This window comes from Hibiscus syriacus, unplaced genomic scaffold, assembly GCF_006381635.1.
Source record: "Hibiscus syriacus cultivar Baekdansim isolate YM2019G1 unplaced genomic scaffold, ASM638163v2 tig00110384_pilon, whole genome shotgun sequence".
Lineage (NCBI taxonomy): Eukaryota > Viridiplantae > Streptophyta > Magnoliopsida > Malvales > Malvaceae > Hibiscus > Hibiscus syriacus.
This window is the reverse complement of record NW_024062715.1, coordinates 7,096,364-7,106,942: the sequence shown is the minus strand read 5'-3', so window position 1 is coordinate 7,106,942 and position 10,579 is coordinate 7,096,364. Positions and strand designations below refer to the sequence as shown.

General features: G+C 30.2%; 1 protein-coding gene across 2 annotated transcripts; it reads left to right on the top strand.

The window, feature by feature from the left end:
* Positions 1 to 5,100: 5,100 nt before the first annotated feature.
* LOC120122005 lies at positions 5,101 to 9,895 on the top strand. 2 transcript variants are annotated; one of them, XM_039141268.1, is made up of 8 exons: positions 5,101 to 5,262; positions 5,931 to 6,224; positions 6,537 to 6,608; positions 8,411 to 8,481; positions 8,720 to 8,876; positions 9,098 to 9,178; positions 9,268 to 9,357; positions 9,618 to 9,895. In XM_039141268.1, exons 2-8 carry the CDS (start codon positions 5,952 to 5,954, stop codon positions 9,735 to 9,737), a joined length of 864 nt encoding a protein of 287 aa, XP_038997199.1. In that variant the 5' UTR covers positions 5,101 to 5,262; positions 5,931 to 5,951; the 3' UTR covers positions 9,738 to 9,895. The 2 variants fall into 2 exon arrangements, with proteins under 2 accessions (XP_038997199.1, XP_038997200.1); XM_039141269.1 differs by lacking the exon at positions 5,101 to 5,262 and having other exon boundaries at positions 5,921 to 6,224.
* The last annotated feature ends 684 nt before the right edge of the window (positions 9,896 to 10,579 follow it).

Here is a 10,579-nt window from a genome sequence, read left to right as displayed (position 1 = left end):
TTGGAAACTTCTCCTTGAAGCTTATGGTGGCACCAAATTCCTTCAAGAAAAGTAAAGAAATTCTTGGAGAAGAACATGTCCACTTGGAGAATTAAGTTGGTAGTATCCAATTCAAAGTTTATCAATTAAGAAAAGAAGTTGTAAAATCAAAGTCAAACACGACATTGAATTGAAGCATGCTTAGGCAATTAATACACTTATACATATGCGTGTTTTGTAGCTAGTGTAATGTATGAGTGGATGAGTGAAAGAAAAAAATGAGAGAAAGGGTGAAGCTTAGAAAAGCTTTGGTTGTCTCTGGTGTTTGTAAACTAATTGAATCTAGTGAGAATGACATATTGAATTCACCGATTAATGAGGTTAAATATTTATTCTTAATGATTTCTTATCCCAGAGTTTGGATGGTACATTTAATATGAACTTGAAGAAATTCACCTTACCTATTGTGAAGTTGAGCTATTGTAAAAGCTCTTAATTATTTCATAGCCCGATTTTGGGTGGTTTATGTTGAGATAAACTTGATGAAATAACCTATGTAAATAAGAAAGAACCAACCATCTTCTATGAAAAATGTTGAGTCATTTTTCTAGTACACTTACTAGAATCTTGATGAAAGAGGGCTATATATATACATTCATATATATATACTTTGTAGACACATCGACTTCGATGGATGAAGGGGTTAGTTGTGTATTATGTGTTCACCCTAATCTTAGAAAGTTCAAGATTCATTCACTTATCTAAGAGAATAATTACTCATCATCACTTGTACTAGTTCTAGATACGTTCACTAGTGCTTAAACAACTAATCTCGTTATTTCCCTTCTTGTGTATTAACCTCTTTGCTCTCATTTTTTACGAAATAATTATGTTGCATTTGTTGGGAAATGTTGTTAATGCTCAGAATTAAAACATTTTAATGTTTTTTAATTTTAGTTTGAAGAGCACTTTAATGCTATTAAATGAAATGATGATTTTTCCTCATTATTTAGGTTATAAATAATGAGCAAGTCTTCTTATTCAAGATGTCCCAAGCAAACATTTGCTTTGAATCACAATCCTTCTTCTTAGTGTTTTCATGACTTTTATGAGTTCTAATTCTGAGTTTTGAGAGAAGAGTAGTACCACTAAAGTCCACTCCATCTTTTGCATGTACGAAATTTAGAGAGTCGTGTTAACCTCGAGAGGCCATTCGTCCATTGTAACGATTATACACATCATGATGAATTTGTTTCTAAGGCAGTGGTTAATACCACGACACGATTATCGTTATGATTGGTGTATTCTATATTTTTCAGTCAGTGCTAACGCCTTATTTTGTAGCAACTTATTTTTCAACAATTTAGAAGCAAAATCATACTACTACTCAAACATGGTTGAACAAGTTCAATAGGAAACACATCTTAAATCATTGATGAGATCATGTCAGTTTCTATGAATTGCATAAATTAAAAAGTAAGTATTTTATTAAGTCTGATATTTTATCCTATTATAGAATGTAAAATTCTTTTAATTTTATATAGATTCAGGATCCTTAGATGTGTAAAAATAGATGAATGAAATTAATAATATAAAATAAAAAAATGTTCACGAAAAAATAATAAATTAATTTCAACCATCACCTTTTAATAGATTTTCCAATCTTATAATAGAAATGATCTTTTCATCACTTTTTATAAATTGAATGATTTAAACATTTTTATATCTTATTTTTGGGATGAAAATTTCTTAGATGCATCACTAAAAATAATAGAGATGTCATAAGTAGATGTGGATATGCACAAATTTTCAATTGAGGGAAAAGAAATAGCCAAAGTCAATAAATACAAAATTTCTCATATAATACTAGTAAAGGTTTTAGATTTTCAAATCAGTAGTTGCAAATAATTTTGAGTAAACTCTTTAGACAGCCTCTCTATTATATCTTATTTTCTAATTATGTCTCTCAAGTATCAAACATTATTAAATGATCATAATAATGAGAAGTAGAAAATAATCATTGATAGTTAGTTTTTAGATAAAAAATAATAATTATTGAGACAGTCAGTAACCTTATCATAATAATGATAAATTAAATCTCAAAATTTACATTTTATTTTAATTTGATTATAATTCTAAATAAACAATCCTCAACATTTTAATAATATAATCGTTTAATTTTTACTAACTCGTTTTAAATATTATCTCTTCCACGTTCAACCTTAAAAAAAAAACTTCTTTTTCCCGCAATTTATTTCATTATCTGCTTTTTTTTACTATTGGCTAAAGATTCAAATTAATTTATTATTAATGTTTAGCTACAAATAAATTTTAAAATCAATCATCGAATATTAAGAGTGGATGAACCCACCAATTCATTAACATCCTTCACACAAATCAATTCCAAGTAACATCATTAATCCACCGTGCCAAATAAATATCTAAATTTATTTCTAAAATGTTGACAATTAAGTGATTATTTAATATTTTTATAATTGAATGATATAGTTAGAAAATATATTATACTCGAGAGACAAAGTGATTTACGTTTTTAAATAAAAAAAATAAAAGAATTAAATCTCTTGGGTATCCATTTGGTCTAAAACTTTTATTTGATAATAACTTATGAATATACATATTAATATAGTTTTGTAATATTATTTAAGGATTTTTTAAACATGACTTGGTCAAAAACCATTATCTCATTAACCCATGGCCAAGTATTATTTTATTTTTCTGCCCACTTTTCTTTTTATATTTTATATTGCTAAGTTTTGGATTTAATTAAAATTTAAATCATTAAAAAAGAAATTTTAAAAATTCTCGATTTCAACCATACGACATAAAAGACAAATTGCATTTTAATATATAGCAGGGTCGGCCCTGGGCCACGGCAGGAGGGGGCCCGCCCCACAAAATAATTTTATTTACTATAATATTTTTATTTTTCTGATAATAAATAAAAAAAGTGTAAAATAAAATAGAGTAATATATGCATTTAGTACCTAAATTATCCGTTTTAGTACCCAAACTTTTAATTTTTTTAAAATTATATCTAATGTTTAGTTTAATTTCATTTTAGTACCCGTTGTTAAAAAATTAACGCGTTCAGTACCTGACTATCAGTTTTGATTTGTTTTAGTACCTAAAATTTCAAAAAATTTCAAAACTTAACGTTAAATTTTGAATGGGTGCTAAAATGAAATAAAAAATTAAAGTTTTTTAACGGCGGGTAATAAAATAAAAAAACTACACTTTACGTATGGTTTTGAAAAAATTAAAATTTTAGGTACTAAAATAAACCAAAACTAATAATTTAGGAACTAAAAACGTAGTTTACTCAATAAAATAATGGGCTCATGAATTTATTAAGGTGCCAATTATCTTTATTAAATTTTATATTAACGTTAATAAATTGTCATTCCATAAAATTTTAATTTAATATTTCTTTATCAAAATTCAAAAAAACAACTATTTAATTGTGGTATTTCCAAATTCCCTCTATCAATTCACCAAATCTCTTTTCCGATTTTTCATATCAATAAAAAAATTATTAATTTTTTTTTCAAAACTTCATGAGAGGAAAATATTTAAGTATAATTAGCATGATTCTTTTATCTTTCATGTTTCACGATTCATTTGAAAATTATTATTCTAATTTTTTATTTTATCATATTTCTCTCACACGTAAAATCACAATTGTTTATTATCAATTATGGTGCTTGAATCATATTGAAGTTTCTTATTATGGTGCTTGAATCATATTAAAGTTTGTTCTTAAAATTATACGTAATAAATGTTTTCAAATTCTTTTTTTAATTTTATATATTTTCAAATTTTAGATAAAATCGTTCTTTCATTTTCAAATGTTATGTTATGCATTGAGAAAAATATTTTGGAAAACATTGATATTAACACTATAATCAATGATTTTGCATAAAAAATAATCGAATGTAATATTTTTTTATAAGTATTTGTATTCTTAAATATTTTTTTACATCTTTTATATTGTAATGAATTACTATTTTTTTAATTTAATAAAAAATCTAATAAAATTTTTATATTATATATTTCTTTTTTTTATATTAGGGGCCCAATTTTTTATTTTTCCCCCGAGCCTATAAATAGTTAGGACCGGCCCTGATATATAGGTGTCTAAGCTTTGGGTTTATATATATATATATATATATGTATATTTACATTAATAAAAAAATATTTTTCAATAGTTTTTAATAATAAAAATATCAAAGTTTCTAAATTTTAGGTTTTAATATCCAATTGTCTGAGTTTTACATTTTAATCAATTTTTAATTGTCAAATATATTAATAAAGTTGTTAATTTATGAAAATATTAAATTGACTCGAAAATATACCTCCATAATAAGTACAATAATATCAATAGATTTAACGATTGAAATTTTAAAATATTAAGAATATAAAATGTTCGTAAGGATGTATAATACTCGCCCAATTTTACACAAACATAAATAGATTCCTTTTCTTATTTTATCTAAAGTTTTCATATTTTTTTTCATGAAGTTAAAATGATTATAAAATAGTATTCGTTCCAAATATTATTAATTATTTTACAGTAAACTTTTAATTACCCTTGCAATCGTTTGTGCTCGAACTCGTATCCTCTAAAAATAACAATGATTCTTTAACCACTAAAATTTTCATATTTGTATAATATTTATTTTATTATAAACATTGAATATATTTTGGTTATTTTTCATTTATATTTATTATCTTTCGTTAGTATCGGATGTATTGTTATAGTGATTTACTTTGACTTCTAGAATTATACATTAATATTATTTATTAGAAAGATTTTTTTTTATGAATTCGTGATTTTGACGACATGTATTAATTGTTTTCATCCGAAATACGAAGAAACGAATTTCCGATCATAACCTTTGACGTCCGTTATCAGTAAGGATAGAAAACCGAGCGGCGACGGACTTCTAGAAATTACAAAGTTAGTCCTTGTCCTTGGACGGACGTTATCCAAAGCTTCCGGTTCTTGTATTAGCCGATCAGCCAAGTCACCAAACCGCAAAATCAACGTTGAAATCGTCAATGTCTCTTTCAAAATTCTTTTTCCTTTTACATTTAATTTTACACTAAAATTATATTCTTTTATGTGGAAAAAGATTTTTTTTTGTCAATTTTGTTTCATTTCCAAGCAAAGGAAAGAAAAGACTAGAGACTTTTCATTAAAGCTTTATAAAAAGATAAGCGAAAACAACATTCCAGATTCCAAGATCAAAGCGCCAGTTACGGGTAATTTGTTTGTGCTGTTATGTCTTGGTTTTAGTTAATGGATTCGTTCGATTCTGATCATGAATCTGATTTCTTTTCTTTCTTTCTTTCTTTTTTTTTTGGGGGGGGGGGATTTGAATTGATTTTTCTTTTGAGTTTGGGAATTTTGGTATGGTTCGGTTGCCCAGAAAACGGAATTGCTTTGTGTTCTTTTCCTTTCTCATTTTCGATGGAAATTTGAAAATGAAAATGAAACTCTTCAGCAAAAGATGGAATTTTCTTCCTGGATAACTAAAGATGAAACCCTCGGGAGTAGTCTGTTTATTTGGATATTAATTCTGGGGATATAGCCGATAGGAAGAGATTTTATGAAATAAATAAAGAGAAAATTCGAAATTTGTATGATAATAAATAATAAAACAATAGAGTTAATGAGAAAGGGAATTTCACACCATCTGATGTTCATAACCAAGGGTTTTCAGTAATTACATAAAAAGAAAAAAGAAAAAAAAAGATTTTGATTTCATCTATCTTGCTTAGTTTTGTTATATTCCTAACAGTTAAATCTAGCACCAACTTTTAAAGTTAAAGCCCTGTGTGTTAATTTTGGAAGTACATTTCGCATTTCAAGCCTCAATTTTTAATCTGACTAACTGAAACTTTTGATGCATCGTTGTGTGTTGTGTAAGGACCTTTCATTTTGGATAAAAATGGGCGATCATCTGGTTTTATGTGTGGACCGTCTTATAACACCTGAGAGTTTGCAATCAACGCAAGAAACTGAGGCTGTTCGATCTTCTGGTGAAGGCTCTTCCCAAGCCTCTGAGCCAGATGCTTGTGCTATTGGTGTTAAGGAAGTGGAAGAATATGGTTCCTATGACGAAGAAGAACCACTTATACAGGCAGCTGAATGCCGAATCTGCCAGGAGGAGGATGACATTAAGAATTTGGAGACACCTTGTGCATGTAGTGGTAGTTTGAAGGTATTCATTGTTTTGGAGTGTTTTGAAACTTATTCCCTGAAGCTTTATATTTCAATTTATTCAGTAAATATGTTTGGTTTGCTGCAATGATGGCTTCTATTATCTCTAAAAGTATCAATTATCTTAGCCCTAAGTCGTGTAAAAAATATATGTGTGGCTAATGTTTTGAATGTCGTCGTGATTTGGAGAAATGTTTGATGGTTTTCCATCTAATTTCGGAGTACTTCTCTTTTAATTAAGAAATGGATTCATTATCTTGTCTTCTTATTCTTTTAGTGTAATAGCATTAGTTGACATAATTTTATCATCCAGTTTGCTCACAGGAAATGTGTTCAGCATTGGTGCAATGAGAAAGGAGATATAACTTGTGAGATTTGTCATCAGGTAAACCCCTGCTCTGTAAAATGGTTCCATCTTCATTAGTTCACCTAGGAGGAAGAGATCTCCTACCTTTTGTTTTGGCATTCACCCACATCAATTTGCATACTTGTGAAAATAAATCTGGTTCTAGAGGTCAAGAATTATAATTTAGTTTCATTTTTTGACAAATCGATTTACTAACAGTGGTGTAAAGTTGCACATCTACCTGGTTGAATGATGCTTTTTCTCATGCCCTTAAAAAGGGAAAAGGCCTTTATATTCTGGCAATTTTTATTTCAGTTGAGAATAGACTGCCTAGTCATATGGTTATTATTGCATTACCTCAAATTTTGATCACCCTTATCTTGACGAATGCCCTTTTTTCTTTTTACCCTTTTTGTCTCTGTTTGTTTATTTTGACTTTTAGGTTTTGAAGTGTCCATTGTAATCTTTAGGCTAACAACATCCTAAATGCTTACAGATATTTTTTTTTCTTCTTTCCGTTGGTATCACAGTGGAATATTTTTAATAAATATTATTTCCATTTTGAAAAAAAAGGTCTTTTGAGCTTGTCCCTTTTATTATCTTTGACTCGTTTAGGCTGCATTGTTTAACCCCAAATGCAAGATCCTTTATGTCCCATTGTCCCTTAATGATTTTAAGTATGAAAGCATGGACTTTGATGTTCAAAATATGGATAATATTTATGTTTCAAGGTGTCTGGATGAATCCATCTAAGTACATGGAATAGTTGCTCAGCTGTTAATTCATGGATGACAGCTTATATAGTCTTGATTCAATTAACATTTTATATTGCTGAATTGTTCACTTGGTATTTTCCCTATAACTTCATCTACCTGGTTGTCATTTTTCAATTAGCAAATTATATGCTCAGCGGGTCACACTCTCCTACTACAAACAGTAGTGAATTTATTGAATATGACGTGGCAATAATCTTGACGCCTTTGTTATTTAAAGTAAATTTTTCCTGCAAGTTGAAAATGAGATGAACATCAGTAGCTACCTTTTCAGCACCGGGCTTTTGGAAACGATGATTTGATCTAAAATGACCCAGCAGATTGCAAGCTTCCTGTATGCAAGAATCATTTTTTGTGTGTGTGAAATATATTGTTTATCACATTTTTGGTGTGTACATGCCCAAGGTTGGGTGCTTATGATCTATGTCTTTGTTCATGATGACATAAGTTTTGCTTTATGTGATGGAGCAATTTGGGGTTTACGAAATGGAGTTTTACCAGGGTCTTATGCACCAGGTTTACATAAATGTCTTATTTTGTGTCGCTAGTTTTCAAACGACAGTGTGCTCGTGCTCATAACTCTTTGACCCTTAATCCTCGGTTCTCAAGGTGGACGTTTCTTATAACTTCCTATATTTTCAGTATGAAATATGTTTCACGTTTTGTGTTGTGGACTTAAAAATAATTCTGGTTCAAGTTGAAGTTTTGTCTGCTGATAAATACGGTCTTATCCATCAATCTTTTGATAAATTTTCTTATTTTTCCGCTGAATGTTTTTAAATGACAGAAAAGTGCTTTTGCAAATATTTGAGCCACAAATCTTTGGTACAGGTTATGCATTTGATAGCACTTTACCACTAGCTGCTAGGAGGTTGTTTCGGCGTGGTATACATGTGTGGTTATGTGTGTATTGTTGGAAGATTCATATGATGACCATGTTAATTTCATTTTTCCTTTGGAAACCGAACATAATCATGTAATGTTTCATTCATTGAAACAAGGTTAGTGTTGAGCTGAATTCTTGGGTCAATGTACTCACTTTTTCTGTTAAATATATTTAATTTGCAGCCTTACCAACCAGGATATACTGCACCGCCACCAACACCACCTCAGTCAGAGGATACTACAATTGATATCGGGTAAGTCTTGCAAGTGAAGTGCACCCACATAGCCAGAATATAGACATAATAAAGATCAGTGTCGTTTTAAATTCGATCTCTTCTTTCTCGGTTTTTGTCATCAATATTGGTCATGTAACCAAGAGCTTTTTCTGTTGGTGAGGATTTATCTATAAGTTCAGTAATCTTTAGGATGGTTTGCTACTGTTTATGTTCATAACCTTTGATATCTTATTGTCCATTTTTTTATGTTCAAAAGTGAGGGTTGGACAATCTCTGGTGCTCCTTTGGATTTGCGTGACCCTCGAATTATAGCCGTGGCTGCTGCAGAACGCCATCTTTTGGAAGCAGATTATGATGAATATGCTGATACCAATTTTAGTGGAGCTGCATTTTGCCGGTCTGCGGTCCTAATAGTAAGCTTACATTTCTCTATAGAAATAAAACAATTCATTACCCTTTCCTACGTATTGGCATATGTTAGTAATAAAATCTCCATGGTTCCTTCCATCCGTTTATAGTTTTATGAAGTATTTTTTACCGTTCATATTATCTGTACCCAATAAATAAAATGACATGCTGTTAATTTTTTTTCTTCTATATCTGTTTGCATCTTATTTTCTCGGTTTATTTGCAGTTAATGGCTCTTCTACTCTTAAGGCATGCTCTGTACCTAACAGCTGGAGATGGAGATGATGATGCATCTGCATTTTTCTCTGTAAGCATGGGATGAATTTTCATTAATCCTTTAGTAATTCACATTGATTTGTTTTTTTAACTGAAGCGATTTTTTTAACATTAATGTAGCTTTTCCTGCTTCGCGCTGCCAGCTTTCTTCTCCCATGTTACATTATGGCCTGGGCCATCAGCATATTGCAGCGCCGAAGGCAGAGACAGGTAATATCTCTTCGGTTTCTTGAAAATAAAATGAAAGAGCATTACTTTTCTTAGTCATGTTGAGGGTGATCTACATCACAGACTGAAAAATGTATATTCGCGTCTGCCTTTCTGCCGTTTTCGGATTTATGAAGAAAATATCGCATAAAAACTGTCTCGTTCATGCCAAAGCTAAATGTTCTCGTACTGTTTTAGTGGTTCAGATTATCCAGAATTGTAGATCTTTGGCAAATAATGTACTTTTTTCCTTATTGAAACAGGAAGCAGCGGCTCTTGCAGCAGCCGAAGTTGCGTTCATGATAGCCGGACAACGTCATGGTCTACAGTTCACTATAGCACCGGGACCTGCGGCATCTCCTCATCAGGAGCCACTTCAATAATCTCCGGCCGGCAAGTGGCAATGGTAGGCTAGTGATGGAACTATGGGTAAACCATTTTTCTACTAGCAGTGAAAGAAAACGAGGTGATTCGTTTACCTCGCATTTACCATGTTGTACTTCAATTGTTATGTTGAATTAAAATTAAATATTTTATTTTTTGTCACGTGTCTTATGTGTGTCACATTATCATTTAATAAGTATGATAGAAGGTGAAAATGATGATAATATCAAGAGATGATTTTTAATAAAATAAATATTTTATTAAACAGAGTTTGGACCGCCAACAAGCGATACAACACAAGCATACTTTGGTCCTTTCATTTTTTTTTAAAATCATACTATATCTTAGTTCTTTCTGAATATTTTTAATTCTATCCCTTGAAAATTGTAACAATTCTCATTAAGTCTCAATTTTATTAAGAAATTTTAATTAGATTTCCATTTTTTTAATTTTTTTTGAAAACTTCGAACTGTATTGTTAAGATCCGTTGTTGGAGATGTTGGGCAAAACCAATGGAAATTAAAGCATAAAGGGAAAGTAGGAATTTTTGTTGAATGAAGAGCTTGGAATTCTAAAGATAGATTTGTGTTCCCAAGGACAGTGTTCAAATTCCAAATTTTTTGTTCAAACCAGTCCAGAATCTTGTAATGCTTCCATGGCAGGCTACTGATTGAAGTGAATCCGAAACTTCCCTACAACGGGACCCAAGATTGCTTTTTTATGCTTTTTACTCTTCCCTGTCCCATAGAATCATAGGCTGCAAATCATTTATAAGCTGCTGATTGTCTCTGTTTCGGACTCGTAACAAAGTTCAAAATTTTCTTATAGTACCTGTTGTCTT